Consider the following 23,164-nt stretch of genomic DNA (forward strand, 5'->3'; position numbering starts at 1 on the left):
GGCACAAATTCACCCTTTCACAACAGCCTGTCAGACTGACTAACCAACTTAATACTGCCGTTAAAAGCTTGCGTTATTCGGTGCCCTGTGCATTTCTCACCATTACTTTGAAGTACTCCTCAATTGTTCAACAGTCTGTTATTAAACAGGCAGCTGTCAAGCTGTCTGAAGCAACTCCGAATACTGGAAATTCAAAACAGCTTGGATGCAACTACCTGGCACACACATCATGTTCATTTCCATGATCTAATGAAAAACTAGTCCGTGCAGTGCGTAAAAACGTAGAAAACAGACCCAGAGTAATCCGATAGTTTGGACACACCCCTCTTTTAACGATCAACACCGCTAACACATTCTGAGCTGAGGACAAGCCAGAGTGTCACTATGCCTGTTGTTTGTCATCTCATCTGCCCCGCAACAAATCCCCCTCGACTATAATGGATGGTAATCCTAAAATCTCCATGTCGAGTCCTGTCTGTCGTGTCACCGCCAGTCTACAGTTTTCAAGTCACACCATGAAGTAGCTGTACGAGTAAATGTCATCATATTCAGAGGAACGATGGTGCAATAATAGATTTATTGCTGCTACTTTTGTATAAATGTTGAACACATTACTTACTATCAGTGCACGTTTGAGCCATAGGCTGAAACAAACAAGGCGTTTAACAGCAGGCCAGGGCTGAGCTAGGATTCAGTCAAGACAACCTTCCCATAATATGATCCCCTTTAAATTACACTTCACTTCTTTATAACCAGCTAACAGAGCCTATCGTGTTTAACTTAGCGGGCAGTAAAGTCAGATCTAACCGCCACTCACACTGAATAACTAGTTAGCTCTTACCTCGCTTCGAAAGTTTTTGGCGACACCGTTCAGTCCTTTGCCACACAGCTAAAAGAGTTAGCAGCCTTTACCTGGCTAGCATGGAAGCTTAACGCTCGCTTGGTCAAGCAGCTTTCACTGACGAGATAACCGTGGCTTCTTTCAGCTAAATAGTCATCATAAAAACGCAGATAAAACAAGCACCTGATGCCGAGGACGGGGGCTGTCCTGCCCGTGGGGTGGGGGTCGTTTAAGGCCTCCTTGAGCTAGCCACTAGCAACGTAGTTAGCTCGCAGGCTAGGCCGACATCGGAATCCCGGAACTGGTCCTTCGTCGCTCAGGTGGGATGATCAGCCAATCAGAAATCGGAGGGGCGTGGCCTGTAAACCTGCTCAAACACCGTAGATGGTGATTGGCTGTGGGAAAGTATCTGTTGTGACCATAGATGAACGCCATCGGTATAAATAACATGTATTCATAAAATTAATTGTATCACACTAATGTGTAAGTGTTATATACAGAACATATACATTATTAATCTAGTATAAACTGCATGTATAGAATGCACATTGTGTAATTTTATTATTCATTCTTAGGTTTTACTATCACATCAAGTTAAAGCACTAAACTCAAAATAATGCCGAAATATCATAAGTGTAGTGAATTTAAAATTTTGTTTTACTGAAGCTGTCATCAGTTGAAGAAAATATCGTTTGCAGAAAAAGGGTAGCTGTATCAGTATTGCATACTATATATAACATTTTCTCATTCAGTGCAAGCCATAAAGATAAATATTGAATTAGTCACACAAAAACTCTTGTCTCCTTTATCATTAAAATGAGATATACCTTGACAGAACTGTTCCTAGTGAAATTTTATAAGCAGATCACAGATGGTCAACTTAAAACTCCCACAACAGACCCACCTACACAAAGCAGCATCCTGCTGTGCAAAGCTAATGCTGGAGAAGAAGCACAGAAAATATGAATATAAATGTAGAAATTATGAGAAAACATTCATTATATGACAATCTACAAAAATTAATTAAGCCAATAAAGCAGCTTTAAACAACACATTGCCACAAAAATACAAGATTTATAGGTCATCTAAAGCTAAGAAAAAAAATACCACTACTACTATATTCTATCTTAATTTCATGAGTTGCATTTACCTAGATAATATGCAACAATCAGATACTTCAACTTAAATAAGACACAAATATTAATAAAAAGAAAACACCTGCTGATGGGAATCGAGACAAAGATCTCAGAAGGCTAAGGATCAAGAATTGTTGATTTGCATGAAGCTGAAAGGGTCACAAAGTCATCTTGAAGAGTTAAAGTATTAATCAAAAGAGTTAGATAAACTGTCTGTAAAAGTAGACAAGGCAGTTTTGTGGCTGCTCATCCTTGAATAGGGCATCTAGCTTATGACGCCAAAAGTACAATGCAGAATTATTAAAAGCCTCAAAGTAAAAGCTAAAAGTTTAAAGAAGCATTAGAGCTGATTTTCATCTCTGTTCGTGCTATGCCTACATAGGCAAATCATGAGTGGATTGTGGTGTTGTGTCATGGACATGATTGAGGAAGCCATTACTGCCTTGCAGTCTCCACCCCTCAAACAAGCCTCAGTTTGCATCCCTGTTTCAACAAAAACAAGACAAATATTAACAATTTGGAGGAATTTTTGGGCATCATTGCTCTGTGAAGTGTCAGCCCCAACACTGTTAGATAAAGTTTGCTGGGGGGAAAAAAAAAAAAAAAAAACAGTCCGTATTTAAATAAACTTAAAACACAGAATCACAAATGTTTCTCTGTTATTCATAAATGGCACAGAAGAGTATATCGCCAGTGGCAACATCTAAATGAATGCAAACTGACACAGCACATGTCAAATGGTAAAACAACATGGAAACATGAAATTTTGTGTAGTAAATACAAAACACAACTTTTAACATTAAAACATTTATTACTAGTGAAAAGCAGTTAAAAAAAACTGATTATCAAGAAAATAATTCCCCACTAATAAAACAGCCTTTGACAAAAATTTCCCAAACATCTTCACATTGTTGTCTACAAAATGGAACTTTTTGGCATCTAAATATTTTCTTTTGCCCTCTGGGATCTGTACACTGCCCAAAAAAAGACCTCTTGGAAAAACAAATCCTCTCCTTTTATAAAGGTGAAGTTTTGCTTCATTTCATGTCCATGAAACGAATGTCCATGATAAGCAGAGTGTGTCTGGGCAGTGGTCTGGGTGCTGGCGAAAGCACTTTCATCACTTGTGTTTGCGTGTCCACATATGTCACCACAATAAAGCCACATACAGGGCTCTCGACTATACCCTTTCTAGCGCCTTCCTCTCCATCCTCAGCACTGCTCACACTCAGAACATGATAAGTAAGGTCTCTCCCTGGTGTCACAGGCACCAGCTTTAGCTGTGTATCATCCTGAGACATACCCAGTGGAAGGCATGAATCTGGGATGGATGGAGCGCCAATCTTATAGATGCGAACATCTGAGAAACGTACTTCATAGGAGAAAGGGTAGTAGGATGATCCCCGGAAGCCATAAAAATACTCGCGGATCTTCTCATCCCGTGCATCCCGCCGGCACTCTTTGGAGCGCTCAACCACCCCTCCAGACTTGGGTAAGAGCACAACCCGCACAAAGTGAGGGAGGTCTCGTTTGAGTTCATTGTAGAGCCTCTCGTGGTCCAGGACTAGCACGACATCAACTTGAAAAGCAGAGGCACAGTGGACCAGAGCCTGATATCCTGAGCCCTTCACCCAGCCACAGGTGTTAATGATACAGCCTCCCACGCTAGCCTTCCTGTTTACCTCACAGCGCTGGGAAAACACCTCTGCCAAGCATGACGTCAGCTACAGGTCATGAGAAAAGAACACATTAAGACGACAATCCAATAAAAAAAAAAAAAAAAAAAAACAGAACGCAGAGAAATTTTGATTAAATTTTAACAGGGAGCATATTGGTATGTTACAAAATAACCTTTCTCCTCACCTTATTGTAAAGTTTGATGTTGGTCCCTGGGGTAGTAGAGCCAAAGTGGTAGACCAGGGGAGCTTGGACAGAGAAACCCTCTTCCACATCTGCTGGACGTTCAATACACAAAGCAGATACTGTCCCAGGTACAGACACCTGAAGGGACAGAATTGTCCTTAATACATATATTGATAAGATGCAGGTTCAAAGGTGCAGGTGAAAAATCACAACCCATGAAATCTAATTATAATGAACAACTAACAATACAAGTAGTTAGTGCTATTGCTTTAAATTAACAAATAGAAATTATTCAAACCTGTCTTTAGTGGTCATTCTTTATAACTTCTGTAAGTAATGAGGATAATATAAAAAACTACTCTTATTGGAACGCTATATTCAGCAATTCAAATGATGGACAAATGTCACTCAATTTTCTTTTTTTTTTTTTTAAACTTCCATCCTATAAAAGTTCTATCATCTGTGGTATATGATTGTAGTCATTCTTCTCTAGATATCTTTGCATTCTAACATTCATGAGGATGGCCTGAAAGCACACTATAAAGTATAAACATTAGGGGTGGGAATTTTTTTACTATCTCATTCGATTAAATTCTGACTTTTGGGGCAACGATTTGATTTATAACGCTTTGATTCAAAATGATTTCTGCTTCAATCTATAGGTGTGCAAAGGATCCTTATGATCTACCCCAGTCTGCTTTGCAAGACAGAATGACAAATGGAGACATTAAAGTGTATTTTTCACATTTATTAAGATTTAAACATTTATCCATGCTTAGATGAAATTGTTGCATAAAGGGAATATCACATATTGCCTAAGTAACAAAAATAAAAGTGTCTCTTTAAATATAAATAAAAATAAATAAAAAATAGTGCCATGAGACATGGACTCCTCATTTTGCAAACCTTGAAGCTCATGTCAAGCTTGGTCTTCCTGGGCATTCGGTAAATAGAGCCCTATAAAATCTGCAATCACAGAATCACGGAAGATCACTAGACATTAAAAACGGAATTCATAATAAAACGTGGAATAACAGAACTGGCCGACATTTTACATAAAAGTTTTTTTCCCCCTGGAATAAAAAGGAACTATCTGTCGGGAAGATGCTCCGAGGGGGTCACTAATAATGTACGTCCTCCTACCCATGCATGAATGAAAGAATAAATAAATTAATGACTTGACTTGACTTGAGCAGCATGGTGGTGTAGTGGTTAACGTTGTCACCCCACAATAAGAAGGGCGTGATTCGATTCCCAATGGGGGCACCTGAAAATGTCTAGGTAGAGACCAGACCCCTCCAGACTAGACGGGACACTGGACTCCCCAGAGACTATACCAGAGACCGGACCCCTGCAGAGTGTAGAGACTAGATCAGACTAGATGAGACACCGGACCCTGGTCTTTTTTCCGGAGTAAAAAGGAATGTATCTGTCCGGAAAATGCGTTGTAGAAATTTACCAGTATTTACCCACGTTTTTTGAGACTAGTTGATTAGATCGATTCTGAATCATAGTAAATGAGAATCGCGATTCTTATATGAATTGATTTTTTGGCACACCAAAAACATTATCCCAACATCCCCAGTTTAATGCAATAAAATTAGAGTGCACTCAGACAGTCAAGCTTTGTGCCTCATCTTTTCTTGACCAAGAAGTTGAACATCCGCACACACTTCATGCAGTGGTGCAAGAATTTCTGACTATTTTCCCAATTATGATACAATACAGTTCAAATTATGAGCCGATGTTTATTGTATTAATTCATGTATTAATTAATTTCCATGGCTTTGACTGATTTTAATAAATGCATTGCATCTTACCCCACTCTGTCCAACATCCAGTTCAACCAGTGTTGGCCTCCTGCCAACCCTTACAGCATAGCTTAGTAGCAGCCTGCACACTGTGGACTTCCCCACATCTGTAGGTCCTACCACCATCACCTGAGGGATGAGTTATTCATGAATTTCAATGCAAAAATAATTTAGCGAGGACAACGCTTTATACATTTGCCTCAAAACATAGCTTATCCACACCTACCCTTGGCCCCCTTTCATTGTCCCGCTCTGCCTGTTTTCTCATCTGTTCCAAAGCAGCATGTGTGTTCAGGTAAAGCAGCATGGGAGTGTCCTTGGACACATAAGCCACCTATGTTGATGAGGGAGAAAATGTAGTTATTTGAGCATCTCATTCAGAGAATGTCAGACGCACTGAGTCTTGCAGGGTTAAATGTGAAACTGTTTGCAAATTTAAACACCAAGGTATTCATAACAGAAACTTCCACAGAAACCCTCTCAAAATGACAGTGCCTTCTGCAGGTGCTCACCTCGGGTTTGCCATAAAGATTCACACTGCACCCTTGCCAAGTGAAAACTGCAATCTTAGAGCCTGGTCCAAATGTGTACTTCTTATTTCGGTTAAGCTCTGAGCCAAACACTTCAGCCATTCCTGTGAGGAGCTCCAGCTCAACTTGCTCTGCTGCCTCTCCTGCCTCTACCTCGAACCGAAGCTCTGTCTCCTTCTCAAGGTCAAACCTGTTGCTGACCTTCCCAGCTGCTGGTACATCTTCGCTTGTCTTTTCCACACCCTCTGTTGCCATGACTGAGAAGGAGAAAGAAAAAAAAAAAAAAATCAAGGTAGAAAATTCATGACAATAACAGCACACTGAAGGATAGATATGCACAGTTTGAGCAAGTCATATTTTATGTTCTATTTTTCCTTATATTCAGTTTTGTTTGTGCAATAAACACTTGAAGAAAGGCACGTTTTATTTACATCTCGTAACACTAGCTTACAAAGCATCTTAGGAAAAACAATGAAAGATGGTAAAATGCAATGGTTAAATGGTTTTTGGGTGTGCTTAATTTTATTTTGAAGAAAAAGCAATCAGCAATTTTTCTAATTGGTAAACACTAAGATCTGCGGTTTTTCCTTATATATCTGCACAAATGGATTATCGTTGTCTTCCTTGGACTGTTGGTTGAATAAAATCAGCTGTAGGGGGGAATAAGAATAGGTACTTGATTACTTGCATACTTGACTATTTCCATAAAGAAACAACATGTTTTTAACTGATCAAAAGAAATCCAATCCACAAACAGAACTTTGTTGCATCCCTACAGGTATATGAAGTAAACATTAAAACAACACAATAAAGCTTGTCACAATGTCTCAAATAATGCGGCACCTATAGAAATGCATTTAAAGGCTGTCTTCGTTGTTTATCCATTCATCAGTCTGCCAGTCAAACAACAATTTACAAGATCCACACATCAAACACAAAAATACAAGAGGCACATCCTTTGACTGGTGGAAACGTTAAATACATGAATATTGGGTTTAAATGTTAATCTATGTTTACTTTATCGCCACCACAGAACTGGATGTATTTAATTCATTCTTTCAGCGAGCTTCAAACCTGAGTGAAACTTCGGCTCTCAACACACCACGCAGTCTTACGATGAGCAACGCCTCACCACAAGATTGGGAAGAGATTTTGTGCAGTTTAATCTAATATACATCTGTGATCGGCAGAGTTTAGAGCTTGTTGGATAAATTCAGCTATGAGAAAATCCATTTAGTGTATGAGGTCTTCAGGAAAACACAGCAGCTTGGTAGCGGCTAGCAGGCCGCGGCTAACTTAGCTTTACTTATTTCAACAGCAAAGACGGAGAAGCTGCCTACATATGCTCCAACAATCAGTGTAAACGTCCCCCCTACTGTCTACTGGCTGATTTTTACGTTTATTATTTTTAAAATACGACACTTACATACCAATTTTATTCTTCCAGAAACCAAGTAGCTCAAGTCATGGGTCGTTGTAGCAGCACACGTGACAAAAACGTCACGACCTTAGCAGCCAGTTGTTCGTAAGATAGCAACGTTTACGTACGTCTATCCGCCTTATTTTCAAACACGGAAGTCAATAGTGACGAACTTCCGTGTTTTTGTGCGCCATTTCCGGAGCTAGTGGTGCAAGCTAATGGCTTACTACATCGGCCGGTTGTTCCTGCAGTCACACATGAAAAAAAAATTCATTTGACACTTATAAATGAGAAGACATTTTATTTAACATCAAGTTGTATGTGTAATTATATAGTCTGAAAATCTTTTGGTACCATTCAGTTATTGAAATATAAACACAAATATAGAAGAATTAATGAAAAATAGAGGTGACAAACACGAACTGTTCAGAATAAAGCGAGCTCATTCAAGAAACACAGTCTTTCTCATAAATTGTAATTGTTTAGTTCATGTAAACATACACATATATGTATGTATATCATATGTACAAATGATAGCACAATCAAGGCACAGTGGTCTGTAACTAGATTAAAAAAAAAAAAAAGTGGACATGACATTTTTTGCCTAAATGTAGGCTGCCATTTTTACTCAGCATCCTGGATGAACCACAGGCAAAGGGATTTATCGTCTTTAGGCGGAGGGAGGTGGAGTCTAGGCCTATAGCAGCAGCCAAAGAGTAGATGGACTTAAACATTTTAACGATCAGCTCTATCATACAAAAAAGTTTTAAGGCTGGTCTTGAAAATTGCTAAAGAGTCTGCCCCAAAGACCGATACTAGAGGTTGATTCCATAGAAGAGGAGCCTGATAAATGAAAGATCTGCTTCCTGATTTCCTCTTGGAGGAACCACAAGTAAACCTCTATCTAGGGAGCGGAGTGGCCTACTAGGACAGTAAGGCACCATGAGCTCTCTGAGATATGATGGAGCTTGGCCATTAAGAGCTTTATATGTTAAAAGAAGGATTTTAAATTCTATTCTGGATTTTACCTGCAGCCAATGAAGAGAAGCTAACACAGGAGAGATGATATCTCTTTTTGTAGTTCCTGTTAATATAATCAACTGAAGGCCTTTCAGAGATTTGTTTGGACATCCAGATAATAATACGTTACATACGTTACAGTAGTCCAGCCTAGAAGTAACAAATGCATGGACTAGCTTTTCTGCATTCTCTTGAGAGAGGATATTTTGTCCTGGTCAAAGTTTACTCCAAGTTTTCTTACAGTGGTGCAGGAAACCAAAGTAATGCCATCCAGACTAATTAGATGGGTTTTTCTAAGGTGCTTAGGGCTAAGTACAATAACTTCAGTTTTGTCAGAATTTAGAAGGGGGAAAAAAATCTGGGGTTTGTTTCTTTTTAACGACACCACTTCCTGGTTTTTGGCATAGGTACACTTTTAGTATGAATTCCACAGATTTATAAATGAGCTGAGCTCCATAGATGGTGGTTTCTTCTTTGATCATGGAAGATCATAACTTGGTGTAACATACTAGGGTGACTAGGGTGACTGCTCTAATCAGCAGTTGTGCAACCAAAAGTCTCCAACTCAGGGTTCATGGATAGACTCCGTGTCGTTATGTGTATGTTTTTATATCTCGTCAGGCCCGTGGAGATACCCTCAATAAGGGCAGGTTATCTTCTGCAAAATGCCTTTAATTGGAAACCTTTATGTGGCTGTGGTAGTAGAAGAAATTATCATCCTACATGACATCAGAAGGCTGTCGAGGTACGTCTTTGAGCTCCTTCAGGAGGTTGTCATGAACATCGTGAACAACAGGACCAAACCTCAGCAAGAGTGCATGGGCTCAGAAACAAACTGCCAAACAAATGACTGCTTTGGGGGATTTGGGATTCAGGTGAAGACAAAGCAAGCTATACAGTAAGTGCAGTGAGGCACATGCAGTATATTCCCACTGCAGTGTCAGGGTGGATTATGTAGTTGGGATTTGTGTCTCTGTGTTGAATTAGTTCTGGTCTCTCGGTTCAGAGAAACAAGTTAAGACTCCATCTTGCTTGGAGAATATTAATATTAAGGCTGGGTAATATGTTTTAAGAATAAAATGCCAGATTTTTTTCACACACACGATTTTAATCAAAACTTTTTTTTCTTTGAACCAAACTGCAAATTACAAAGAAGTAATTCAAAACAAGTTTACTTTTATTTAGTTTTCATTTTTGCTTGTGTGATTTGAACAAATTTCCCCTCAGTTTTAAAGTGCCCAAGTTTTTATTTAACGTTTTCTGACTGAGTTGGGTGCCATTTATGTTTAAGGTGAATTGCTGTACGTAGCTGTCCAAGATGAATAACTCTCATTAAAAACAAAACGTCCTAAACTACAAATTCTAAATAATAGATCAAGTTAATTAATCACCCAGCCCTTGTTAGTAGAATAATTTTGGGGGTAATTTGTTGAGCTATTTAGCCATGAAAGCATGTTTAAATTTCAAATTTGAAGGAAGAAATTACAAGTCGTATAAACATTTCAACTATTTAAACTTCAAACCATAAGCATAATACAAGTAGCATCAAAACTGAGTAAGTGACCTTAGTGGTATGTGGGGTATATTGAAATCAGGGTTACTTGACTGACAGCAGTCATCATGGTAATCATGATTCTGTGTGATTCCGCACATGTCATAGAAAACTTAAATGAGCTTTGTTGCATCACAGTTCTACAGAATGTTTCACACAATGAGAGATCCAAGTTTCAGCTCAGTTCACCTGCAGCCATCACAGAGAGAGACACAAATATCCTCACAGACCTCAACTAGAAACATCAACAAGACCAGGAAACGGTGAACTGACCAAAGCATCAGTGAACGCAACAAGTATGAACTGAAATAGATTTTTTAAAAGCCAAGCTTTAAAAAAAATATTTACTAAAAATGTTTTTTCTTTGTGTTTTTCAATATCAGAAATTTAGATCAACTCCCTCTTCTCTTCTGTGAGATACTAGTTTTTAACTTCACCAGAGATGTTGTTGACTAAGTGAAGAAACTCAGTTTATTGTTTTATTGGCTGAAAGTTAGGCTGATAACATGATTACATTAATATTTTTAAACATGCTTGAGGTGAAAAGAATAATTATATATTGTTGAATAGTTTGGTCTTTTCTACATACAAAGTTATTTTGAAAAGTCAATACAAAGTTGAGCTGTTAGGTGAATGTAGCAAAGTAACATGTACAGTTTTTCATATTCAGTGTCTCACAAACAGCTTTCTCTTTGTGTCCAAAGCTCAGCAAAGATGGACATCAGAGAACATCTGGATCATCCCAGCAGAGGAATAAAATGGTGTGAGATCTTTCAAACATTACCAGACATGGTAGATGAACTCATCTCTCCACTTCTGCCTCCATCTCCTCCTCCCTCCCCTCCTATTCCTGCTTCCACCCCTACTCCTACCCCCTCCTCTCCCCCTGCTTCCTCTGCTACTCCTGCCCCTTCTCCTGCTCCCCCTGTTCTCTCTCCTCCTTCTCCCATCTTTCCCCCTGACCTTGAGGACTTCATCAGTGACCTCTTGGATACCACCAGCAGTGGAGACATTACCACCGAAACAGCTCCACAAAGCTTTGAGCAGCCATCAGGGTCCATCTTTGCTCCCCTTCCCCCTGACCTTGAGGACTTCATCAGTGACCTCTTGGGTGACACCAGCAGTGCAGACATTACTACAGAAACAGCTCCACAAAGCTTTGAGCAGCCATCAGTATCTGCTCCTGTATTCTGTGACGAGGCACAGGTAAGACACTAAGCACAGCTTATCAGTGGAGTCATGAGAATTTTATCAACCTCTGAGTCAAAACTGATTTTTAGTTTTAACACAGGAAATCTGATTTATTATTTAGATATGTAAATCAGGGCAAAGGTAATATAAGAATATTACTGAACAAACTTCAGACTGACTCATACATCCACTGCTGTATTGTGTTGGTTTACAATAAAAGTCCTGTATATTTATGATATGTAATATATTACATATATAGGTAATTAACCTCTGCTCCCCTCTTCACAGTACCTGCCCTACCAGTGGCCTGGACCCCAGATCCTGGGAACAGTAGATGCCCTCGCTCCTCCTCCACAGGTAAGGCCCAGGTTTTACACACTGAAGAAACCTCACTGACCTGGTGGACAGCAGCTTCAGGAGCATCAATTTGGTATCAGTGATGGATTTCAAAATTCTGATACAAACAAATCTTCTTTTTATCATTTGACTGGAATGGAAACAGGTCTCACACTGTGATGCTGACACTCCATTAAAAAGTGATCAGAAACCAGGTTTAATGAGATGAATAAAGACGTATATTTTTTTAAACCTAAGTCTATTCAAGGTACACATTTAAATCATATTGGAGTCATTAAAGGTGGTATTACAAGATGCCCAGCCCCTCCCCTCCTCCTCCCACACATTCACCGTTCACCAATAAAGAACCGACTTCAGCTTGGAGTGAGGAGACGTGAGAAGACATGGCTCCCCTGTATTTGGATAAAACACTTGTAAACAACTTCCCTTGCTGGTGGACACTTTTAATCACAGTCCTGCTTGTCTTGTGTTTGTGTTTATTTGTGTGATATTCATTGTGGCTGTTGAATAAGTCTAAATGTTCCTGAAGGAAATTTTTATGTATGTACAAATAAAGTCTCAAAACATGGGCTTCATGAAATAATTAAAGCATTTTCCAATGTGTGATGTGTGCATCAACCTATGTGATACACACATTGCAGGTTTGTGTAAACTGATATTTATGGCCTGTATAGATAATCCTGACTCCTGCGACCCTCTTCAGGAGCATCCACCTCTGTGGTATCATGGTGATTTACTGTGATTGTTTGCCAGGTGACACAGATGATGAAGATGGAGCAGCTTGTCTAATCACTTGTTATGTGTGTTATTTGTGTTTTGTGTCTCCAGTATTACAACGTGCCTGTTTTAAGCTCTCCAAACAGCGTGCAGGGAAACCTGGTTCCGGTCAGTGTGTTGTAAGTAACACGCACACACACCTGGAAGCCTCAGTCTATATTTTGAATGACTTTTTTTCTGTAATCTTATTTATCTCTCTGATGTTATTCAAGCAGGAACGGTGAGGTGTTGTACACATTTACAGCCGTCCAACCCGTAGTCTCCTCTGTTCCTTCTGTTTCCAACACATCACAGTAAGTCATCCTGACTGGTTCACAGGAGCATATCACATCCAGTCTCTGTGTTTCATTCCAGTTTGGCTCATTTGTGATAATCTGTTTTATCTCAGTAAGAGAAAACGTGAGCAACAACAGGACGATGACCGGGAATATGTGAAGAAGCCACTCAACGCCTTCATGCTCTTTAAGAAGGAGCAAAGGAACATCGCTGCTGCAGAAATGAACACCAACAACAGTGCAGTAATAAACACTCTGCTTGGACAGAAGGTATGTTGATCGAGAGATTGATTGATTGCTCATTTCCTGAATCAGGATTTCCAGTGTTTTAGGACTGTGGGGCCCGTAACCGTTAATGTTTCCAACGGTATGCATTGCAGCGTGCTTTGAAAATGTGCTGTTCTTTGTCTGCAGTGGAAATCCCTTCCAAAGGAGGAGCAGGCGAGATATTATGAGCAGGCAGCGAGGGAGCGACAGCTCCATGCCCAGATGTTTCCAAACTGGTCCTGCAGTGACAATTATGTATGTACATGATGCAAATGTGTTTATATCATATTAGATAATGCTACACAGTCACTGCACAAAGGTGATGTCACGCAGAAAGTCTAATGTGTTGGCGATTTCATAGGGCAAAAAAAGAAAGCGAGTGAGGAGAAAGGCCACAACTACAGCTGAAGGTACAATAGTATTTCTACTTAAGTGATGAAAACCGTGATGAATGCCAACCTTTATTTTCTGCTGTAAACAGAATAAGAAACTGCTGAGAATAGTGGAGGTTTTCTTGACAGTGGTGGCAGAAATTAAAGTGTTAGAAAGTCTCAGTTGACTGATCAGTGTGTTTTTGCTTGTTTGCTTGGCAGCCATCTGAAGCATCAGCTCCGGACTGTCTGGACTGGGCTCCCTGTCAATCCCAGTCCAGACAGCAGCCATGGAGCCCTCCTCTTCTCGAATCAGCATGATAGAGGCCAACTCCTTTCCAACCTGCATGAAGCCTCACACTCCACCACCACAGAGACCTCATCCTCCCAGACCACCGCCACAGAGGCATCCACCCCACCAACTGAACAGACTGAGCCTTCCTGCTCTGCAACCTGCAGCCCTGAAATATAAATCTGTCTGATGTGCTGGAGTTTCTCAGATTAACATCTGAAGCTCCACCCCGCTCCCCCACTTTGAGCACGTCTTCAGCTGCCTCCAAGTTCATCTGAGGATTTACACTCCCCCTCAGCTTACACCCCACCCATCTCTCTACAACTTCCAGATCCCAGCACCCTCCTTCACCCAACAAACAGCCCCACCTATCCCTCTAAGCCCCCCAGAACTCATGGTGGGAATGTTAGGCTTCTGCAAATAAAATAGTCTGAACTCTGGTCAAGGCACAAATAATATTGATGAGTGAGTGTTGTCATGTTGTCGATGAAAAGTTTCAAGATCAGCCACAATGACTCAAACTCTTCAAGTCATGAACTTGGAATCTCTACATTAATTCTTCGGATTTTAGCAGAATGCATTTTACCTTGTAGATTTGATACATTTACACAAGTAGGAAATACAGAATGCATGAAGAGCTTCACCTGCAGCTGATCTCAGACTCTCCGGGACTAAATACCAATCCACCGGGACCTACTGGTGCCTTGGACCCTGATTGGCCACTGCGAGGCCTCAACCACTATGAGTGATACATGGAAAAGAGCAATACAAGTTCCACTATGAAAATCTCAATGGTAACTTAGAAACATGACGATGTGTATGTAAAAATCAGAGTATCACTATCACCCTACTCTTTTTCTTGATATAAAGATGATATAAAGATGTTGCTTATTTGTAGAACACTACAAGAAAACAACAGTGCTTGAATGGAGAAAAAAAACAAAAACAAACAGAATAAAAACTAATTGTATATATATATGCATATATTCACATGCATACGGTATCAGTATCAAATAAAAAAACATACATTCAGAGTAACCAAGCAACTTGTACTACAAAAAAAAAAAAAAAAAGACCAGACTCAGTGACTAACTCCCTCAACTTAACAACCTTGCAACCTGCACTACATGCCCTCAAGATAATTATATCTAAGTAGCCCAGTGAGTGATAACTACCGTCTTTGGGGTCATCAGGTGGGAACCTCCTTTCACCAGCGTTTCGTCTCGTTGGTCCCATGACACCTCCAGTCACCCCCCTAATGCCACTCATCACCGCTTCTCACATCAAGACAACTATCTCAAACAGCATACCGTCAACTCTGACCTCTGAGCAACTGCATCAGTAAAATCGGGGTGGGGACACAGGCCCTGGTTTGGACCTGTGCCACCACTGGAGGGTGGCATGGGTGGGTCGGAGGTCCAGTTCCCACCGCTGGGACAACAGCCAACCAAACTGCACCATCAACGCCTCCCGAACCTCCAGACAAGCTGTTTGGCCCTCAACTATCCCATGCTTCAGCAAATCTTTCATGGCTGCACTTGGAACCTTTTCACTGAGTAACAGTCCAGACATGTCAGACTAATGCACTGTAGATATAAACCTACTTAATATGGGAGATATACACGAGAAACACAATTGCAATCCAATTATTAGATTAAAAAAAATAATCAATGATGGCTATTGCCCTACCTTAATCCTATGGAATAGATTAAAAAATAATAAAAGATGGACTTCGCTATTAATTTAGCAAAAAAATTAATAGCAAGGTCCTTTTCCGTTACCTGCTCTTTTGGATTATGGAGATGCAATGAAGAGTTGTATTTGTATGTTGAACCAAAGGCAGTTTAATTTGAGTTAAATACTGAATTTCATTCATAAACCACATTATCTCTAACATCAGTTAATTCTTGAGCGTCAGTTTAACCTTCTAGTCACAATATTCATGTTTCTATCAAATTTACTCCCTGCAGCAAAATCCTTTGATAATGGTAAAGTAATTCCTGAAACTAATGAAACAGTACAATAGCTTTGAAAGAAGTACTTTATTTACTAAAAAACAGCCATGCAACCGCAGTAAACAGAAATATAAACGGAAACACTTGAAATGAAAAACATCGGCAGGATCTTGTGTTTAAGAAATGTGTTAGCTCAGGGAGGTTCCAGTAGGTGTCACCATGTATCCAGAAGATGAGCTGTTGGAGCTCAGACCATCAGAGGAAGGACTGAGAAAGTCTCCTTCGTCACTCCTCTTCATTCTGCTTCCAAAAGCCATATTTTCTGAATGCTCACCTGCATGCAAGTCAAGACAGATTTTGTTGGATAACACCAGATTTGATGAAGCCAACTTTAAAGGCATGAAACAAAAAAAAGACAATTTCAAATCTTAAATTGTTGCCCATAAACTACACATTGAATAAATTGTGATGTCAAACTTTTATTAAAGCTGAACAAGATAAAGCAAATGTGGATTACTTATTTTCCCCAATCTCTTTTGTCCCAATGTTAAGAGTTCTCTCAGTTTTGAAACAAACCTTCACTGGATGTCTACTCAGCCTTCAGAGCCTCCTGCAGAGCAGTAACTACAGAGTCAGGTTGAGGAAACTTGAGCTTACGAGGTGGACCCTTTTTTATTCCAGTCCACAGAGACATTTCTTTAAGAATGAGAAGAAATCAGAGAAACCATTAACATAGAAGATAAGTGATGGTGTTAATGTTGAGACGAAAGAAACATGATCAAACCAAGACATGCTGAATATGTCAAATTAAAAACACAAACAAAAAAAAAAAAACAAAAAAAAAAAAAACAACAATGGGAACAACCAACTGTTGCACCAACATCTCACTCCAGAACAGAATGGTCACATATGAACACAAAACATATTTGGCACAGACTGGGTAACATTGCGTTTCTTAGCTTTTCCCTAAATATGGCTGTTTATTATTCAAACAGATTAATGAATCAGATGAGACAATGACTCTGCCAAGTATGTAAATGTTTGGCAATCCTACCTTCACTTCTTTAGCCTCAAACCTACAGCTGTTGCAAAACCTTTATAGCTTGTGGATGAAATAAAATGAAATTTGTGTGTTGGTCCTAAGGATTGGTTGGAGAATGCCAGATTAGAATTCACTTTCATCCACAATGTCCCAGTTCATTCCATGGGGTCCATAAACTTTGCTGTAAACTCTATCAATGATTATTGTTGTTCACAGTAAATTAGAATTCCCCTTATATCATCTCGTGCAAATAATAAACAAAGGCTCATGGCAAATAGTGGTTAAACATTTAAAATTAAATGTTTTGTCTGTAATATAAGTGAACTAAACAATCAACAGTCAATATAAATGGTCACAAAGCTACTTGATGTCAAATAGCCGCTCACCTTTGCCTCCATCCATGAGAGTGATCTCAAAGCTATTCCTGCGAGGTTTCTCCGGGTTTAGGACCACAGTGAGTCCAGGGCGGGCAGCCAGGAGGGCGGATCTCACCTCCTCGGCATTACGCCCATAAACTCGTCAGCTCTTACTACCAGAAAGAACAAATCAACCAAGAGGTGAATATCTATAGACTACTTAAGTCACCCAAGATGCATGTGGCTATATAAGATTAAGTAGCAAGGTAAATATATACACATACATGTTGTGTTGTCTTATTTATAGTCATTTTTATTATTGTCTAACAATCACTCAAATGTGGGTAAAGTAAGGTACACCTGACTTAAACTGGAGGTAAATTAAGAGACTTTCTGGGCTATTTTCTGTAACAACAGGGTATATCACAATCAAACAGGGCTGTGGGGTAATGTGAAAACCCCAAAGGTTGAGACTTTAATGTAATGGAGCACATCTCTTTGTAGGGTTAACCCTACTTTGGAGGTCAGCATTAGAGGATGCAAAACGTGTGATGATCTTAAATATGCTGTACTAAGATAGAGTAAACAAATAGTAAATGGTTGGTTGCGGTTAAAATTTGCTAGACCATCTAGAATGAAAATCTACACAATTACACTATCTACGGTTTCACACTACTCCGTGTAATGAAAATAAAAAGAGTGACTGCTGGAAGAGGACGTGCAAAGTCTTTATTCACCAGTGTTCAATGACCACCCTTTGGCCTTCCTGCCCTTTCTGCTCGTCCTCTCTGGTCTTCTTCTCCTCCACGGTAGGTGTCTCCTCCTCCTCTGCGGCAGTTTTGCGCTTTGTCCCCCGACGACCTGGATAACACGTTGTTTCGGCTTAGTCTTCACAATACAAACTTCAGCAACAAGGAATAATCTTAAGCATTGGTTTGGGGGAGGCCATTCAGCCAGCCGACCCAAGATGCCAACCACATGATTGACGGACCGCACCCAGAAACAGAAGAACTAGACCCTTTGAACTGTTAGCCTCGAAGCTAACATGCACAACTCAGCCCATTTGAACTGTTAGCCGCAGCAATTTAAACAAATCGAGTCAGCCGCTGTAACAAAAGGGCCAACCTGCCTTTATGTCGACCGGAGAGATAGTATATCACATCCCTAACCTCTCCGATATAAACGTGTTTTTCACCAAATCAATCACAACTATCCTCACCTGCTTTGGGCGCCATCACAACAACAAAACTTCTGCGCGTGGAGAGTAGGACTGTACCACTACCGTTACCGATGGGGGGAGAGGGTTTATTATCACGGACGAAACCACTAATCTCAGAGAGGTTTCAGCTGAAGCATGGAAAAAGCATCCCATATATAACATTATTATACGTATTTATACTTATTTACAATTAATAGTAGAGTAAACACACACACACACACACACACATATATCAAGTTATAGTTGCTGTCTAGTCTGATTTAAATGTCAGATATATTACCAGCTTGTTTGGTACACACAATGGAAGTGATCACAGCTACAAGTGTGGGTCCTTTCAAACTTTTCCTTGTCGCCTTTTGTAACCTTTTGTGTGCTTCACCAGAGGTTTTGCTTCTACCCTTGGAGCGCACTGAAGAGATTTATAGGATATATCTCTCAGAGCTCTCAGAGCATCTTTCTTCTAACTGCTGTTCGTACATGATGCCAACTCTGTCAGCTGATGTTTGATACAAAGAAGATGAAGTAAAGACTTGTCTTTTTTATTATTTTTTTTCCAGAAAACTCATTTGGACCCTTGACAAATGAACAGGGGTCAGACATTTTTGTTCCCATATATGAGGCATCTCTATTTCAGTCACAGCCTGGGTACACTTTGAGGTCAATCTTCCCCTCAGGCACTCTTGAGAAAATATTTTCTTAATGTCCTTTGTAAACAATGACAGATGATGGTAATACTCCACATTAAGAGTTGCGAGAGAAGGCTGAAAGACAGTATCCAAGACAAACAAGAGGAATGTGAGAGCACGGAGAGCAACAGATTGATCTGTTTGTGTATTACAAAGTAAACAACAAATATGGTGTTACCGGAAAAGCAACACCAAATCTTTGTTTCCACGGGGGATGTAGCAGCCAAATTTCTGGGCACTTAAACAAAGTATCTAAAGGACGTCACAATTTCCGTCTGTGCCAACAAATATGGGCCAGACAACCTCCCAGAGCGAGGCGATGTGATTGATTCATAAACACCCATCTAGTCACTGTTCTTTTGTTTTCTTCTTGACAAAAACCTCAAGACGCACACTTTACCGTGGTTGTGCAGTCACTTTCCTTGTGTGTCATTGTCATAGAATTAAATCTTCCATTCAGTGCACCCCACAGCAGATCTCTACAGTCTCTTTTGAACGCAATATGTCTTTGCAGTCTGTTGTAGGGTATTTTTAGCAGTGTGCGTAAAGCTCCAGAGGAGTAGACAGACTGATGGACAGATGTGCCCTGTCTTCACCCCACTCTCTCCTTTTACTTCTAAATGACTCAAGACCGGATGCACACAACTCTTGGCTGTTGTCTAATTAATGCTTACTAACACTCATTCAGACTTTTCTTTGCGTACGTACCAGCAATGACAGAACACCAGAAGGCAGATTTTTTTTTATGTCTGCTACTACAATATTTTATCATTTGATTCTTCTTTTGAAAAGAAATTATCAATCTTAAGAATAGCTTCCACTTGAAATTATGCATTCATATAGTTAGAGGATCTCTCCGCTTTGTCCTACATTTTGTCCTTACTCTTCTGTTTGGTGCCAAAGGTCCATCACCCAAGAGGTTCATGTTTCCTTCTGCTGGACAATGAGAGCTGGTCAGTGCTGCAGGGCAGCATTTATTGTTCATTATTTATGGTGTGTGAGATCACCTGTCAAATTTACCATTCTTCTGCACTGTCAGACTTTAATTCGGGAGCCTTTTATGTTCTCTAATGTCAAGTAAAAACAGTTACTCAAATGTGTTCTTTCTTAGAGCACGCAGTGGCTGCAAAACTACTAAACTTACAAAATTAATCCTTGTTAACATCTTTTGAAGTTTGGTTCGGCCTCTCCAAATAAGTCGTGTGTGAGGGTGAAGCTCAGTGAACATGCCAATTCGTACGAGTCAACACGTGGAAAACAAGCATATAACCATGTAGGGGAAGCTGACAGGAGAAAGAAGAGCTGGGGGGGGGGATTAGGCTTCAGACAAAAACTGAGTGACAGTACTGAAAAGGCAAGCAGACACATAAAATAGAGGCAGGAAAAATAGGAGGGAGAGTTGGGAGAATGAGTGTGGGCAGTGTGTGTGATAAGCGTGCATCATCAAAGAGTGACAACTTCAGAGAAATGCTTTCTGCATTTCTCTGAAGTGTCTTGGTTGTGTTCCTGAGCCAGAAAAATGTTAAATGTGACCCAGGCAACTGCTTTGGGGCATGGAAGGCAAACTCTGACATGAAAAAGCAAATCCAATGGGAAAGGCTATCTTGTTAGTTATGATTAACATTTTTGATGTGCACTCCTTGAGTTAGTGTATGCAAGACCTGTAGCGTATGAATTAGTTCCAATGGAGAGGCATCCATCCCATAGCTACATAGCTAACGTCAGATAGCTCCCCTCACCTGAAGACCCGTAGTTATAAGTTGTGAACAAATCACTAATTTCTACACTGACCCCCAGAAGTTTGAGACTGTGTTTATTGTGACTATGACTGACTCCTGCTGGATAGGAAGCAAAAAAAAAAAAAAAAAAAAATTGAAACTGCAGCTTTATGGCTCTTTCCTGATCCCCTAAGGTGGAGCTGTGTGGATATTAACCAGGTGTTTTACCACAATGTCTCATGTACAACAAGTATCAACATACATTTCAATATAGTTCCCCATTGCTGAGCCTATTTTGTGTTTGTAAACCTTTCATCATCTAATCTAATTGTAAAAAACAAAAACGAGCTGTGTGTCTGTCATGTTGGGAAGTAAAGCAGATTGCAGTGTAAAGGTGAGGCAGCAGGTCTCTGTATGTCTTATTGTTTGGCTGTTGAGTGAATGATGGATGTGAGGGAATATAAATAAAGTATATATCTATCATATCTATCACAGTTTTCTGCCATGTTCCTTGAACAGCATAGTGGCGTAGGTGTTCCCGGCCAGAACATGCCTATGTCAGTTGGTGACTTTAAATTGTTGTGAGTGATGGACTGGGAAACAGCACAGAAAAGCAGTATGATACAATATGGATCCCCCTGCCCCAAAAAACTAGACTGGACCCTCCAGAGACCTGTAACCACATGAATAATAGGCGAATGAGCCAAAGACCCTATTTTGAGGTGTGAACAATCTATTTCTCTCCATTTTTCATCTTTGGTTCATCTCATAGTATCCCACAATGCATTGTGAAAAGTATTAACCAAACCCACAGGGAATGTAAATACACCATTTTGTATTACAGCCACACTGAAAGCCCATGGCACAGAGAAAATGACAGGTGTGCATTCCAGGTCTCCTTTAGGTGTGCAGATGAGCTTACCTGTAGTCCTATAGCAGTGAGGAGAGGAGAATGAGTGTATGATCTGGGTCATAACCGCAGTGCACAGAAGTTGTATCCACATCGATTGAGCTGTTTTGCTGACTGATGTATAAAAGACAACTTTCTGACATAACAAGTTACGCACTAATGATAACTTGTAGCTTAAATGTCTGAGTGCAGCTGTTGTGTTGAAAATGAACATGGAAAATAATTGCTCTCAAAGAAAGATGACGTTCAAGACATGACTGCCCGGGCTTAGTGATTAACTATCCCTGAATAGTTCGAGAGAGTAAGGTGTGAAGTGGATGAGGAGTTTGTGAGCTGTAACACAAACAAAGATGTGAGTTGAGGGGATACAGGCTGCCCCGGTGTGCACAGCGTTCGTCCTTGTACTTGTAAAGACGTGCACTAGTTGAGTCTGACATCATCATCATCGTCATCATTATCATGGTGAGAGTAAGTCTGTTGTGGGGGTGTGCTGATTACGGGACACGCTGTCACATTCTCTTTCTGGCATGTTTCCCATTCAGCCCCAATCCTGACTCATACCCCTGCTCGCAAACACACACGTGTATCTGTTTGTTCACCCATCTTCCTGTGTGTTATGTCCCAATTTAGCCGCCTTCTGCCGATGGTGAAAAAAAAAAAGAACTGAACAGGGAGGGGGGCTCCTACAGCTGAGGTTGGTCACCTTTTCCATCCACCATGACACAGTGCCATGGAACACCATGATGTGATGTTCTCTATCAACGATTCTGGACAATGTTGCCCTCATTTCAAACGATCAAAAGTTAAAATTACAGACTTCTTAGATGTCTTCTGATAACTCATATTCATCCCCAATTTGTTTAAATGATTTGATTTGAATGCAAAACTGAAACATTGCTTTGTAAAAATCCACTTTAATAAATCATTGTAACACTGTCTCCATTTCTGCTGTGTGCTTTGAGGCCCAGGTCATTTTTCCATACCAGTATGCAAAGGTTTTTTCCACACATTCCTATCTGTACACATTTTGGTTGTGCTCGTGTGGCAGCTGAGTAACTTTTGTTATTTTGTTTTCCTTTTTTACATCCTTGGCAAACAAAGACAACTGTAAAACAAAATAAAGAAACTCCCAATCACTTGTGTCTGATTATTTCTTTATTTTTAAAAAAGCAAAGCACTTTTCTGACAAGTCTGTGTATTGAAAAACACAGAATCTGAAAGCATCACAGTATGTTTTAAGTTTTATGCAGACAATTATGATTCCGATTGCTCCAAATTTTATATTTGGGGTTGAAAGGAACAGTTCAGGCCCACATAAAAAATGTGGACCATAATCAGGATTGGCATTGTGTTGGACAGATTGGGGAGTAAAGACCCTCCAAAAATACACACTAGATTCAGAGAGAAGCTCCCTGATACATTTTTAGTATGTCTGGGTGGAAAATCTGAGATACATTTGAAGAAATATGAGAATTTAATTATCATATCATGTTAAAGATCAGCATGAGCATAAAATACAGACAAATATCAAATGTGATCAGAAAATAGAAGAAAAAAAAGAGTCAAAACAGCTTT

General features: G+C 40.0%; 2 protein-coding genes across 3 annotated transcripts; both read right to left on the reverse strand.

Annotated features, from left to right (window-relative positions):
- Window positions 1–1,465: 1,465 nt before the first annotated feature.
- On the reverse strand, window positions 1,466–7,749 carry clp1 (cleavage factor polyribonucleotide kinase subunit 1). Of its 2 annotated transcripts, none has more exons than XM_029512374.1 (6): window positions 7,612–7,749; window positions 6,164–6,438; window positions 5,878–5,985; window positions 5,661–5,780; window positions 3,841–3,978; window positions 1,466–3,701 (listed from the first exon to the last, which is right to left on the reverse strand). In XM_029512374.1, exons 2-6 carry the CDS (start codon window positions 6,434–6,436, stop codon window positions 3,015–3,017), a joined length of 1,326 nt encoding a protein of 441 aa, XP_029368234.1. In that variant the 5' UTR covers window positions 6,437–6,438; window positions 7,612–7,749; the 3' UTR covers window positions 1,466–3,014. The 2 variants fall into 2 exon arrangements, with proteins under 2 accessions (XP_029368234.1, XP_029368235.1); XM_029512375.1 differs by having other exon boundaries at window positions 7,608–7,664.
- A 7,874-nt stretch (window positions 7,750–15,623) lies between these two features.
- Window positions 15,624–18,321, reverse strand: selenoh (selenoprotein H). The gene is made up of 5 exons (XM_029512925.1): window positions 18,276–18,321; window positions 17,794–17,917; window positions 17,087–17,229; window positions 16,235–16,354; window positions 15,624–15,992 (listed from the first exon to the last, which is right to left on the reverse strand). The coding sequence occupies exons 1-4, from the start codon at window positions 18,289–18,291 to the stop codon at window positions 16,248–16,250; spliced, it is 390 nt and encodes a 129-aa protein (XP_029368785.1). The 5' UTR covers window positions 18,292–18,321; the 3' UTR covers window positions 15,624–15,992; window positions 16,235–16,247.
- Window positions 18,322–23,164: the final 4,843 nt, after the last annotated feature.

This window comes from Echeneis naucrates, chromosome 10, assembly GCF_900963305.1.
Source record: "Echeneis naucrates chromosome 10, fEcheNa1.1, whole genome shotgun sequence".
NCBI classification, from domain to species: Eukaryota; Metazoa; Chordata; class Actinopteri; order Carangiformes; family Echeneidae; genus Echeneis; species Echeneis naucrates.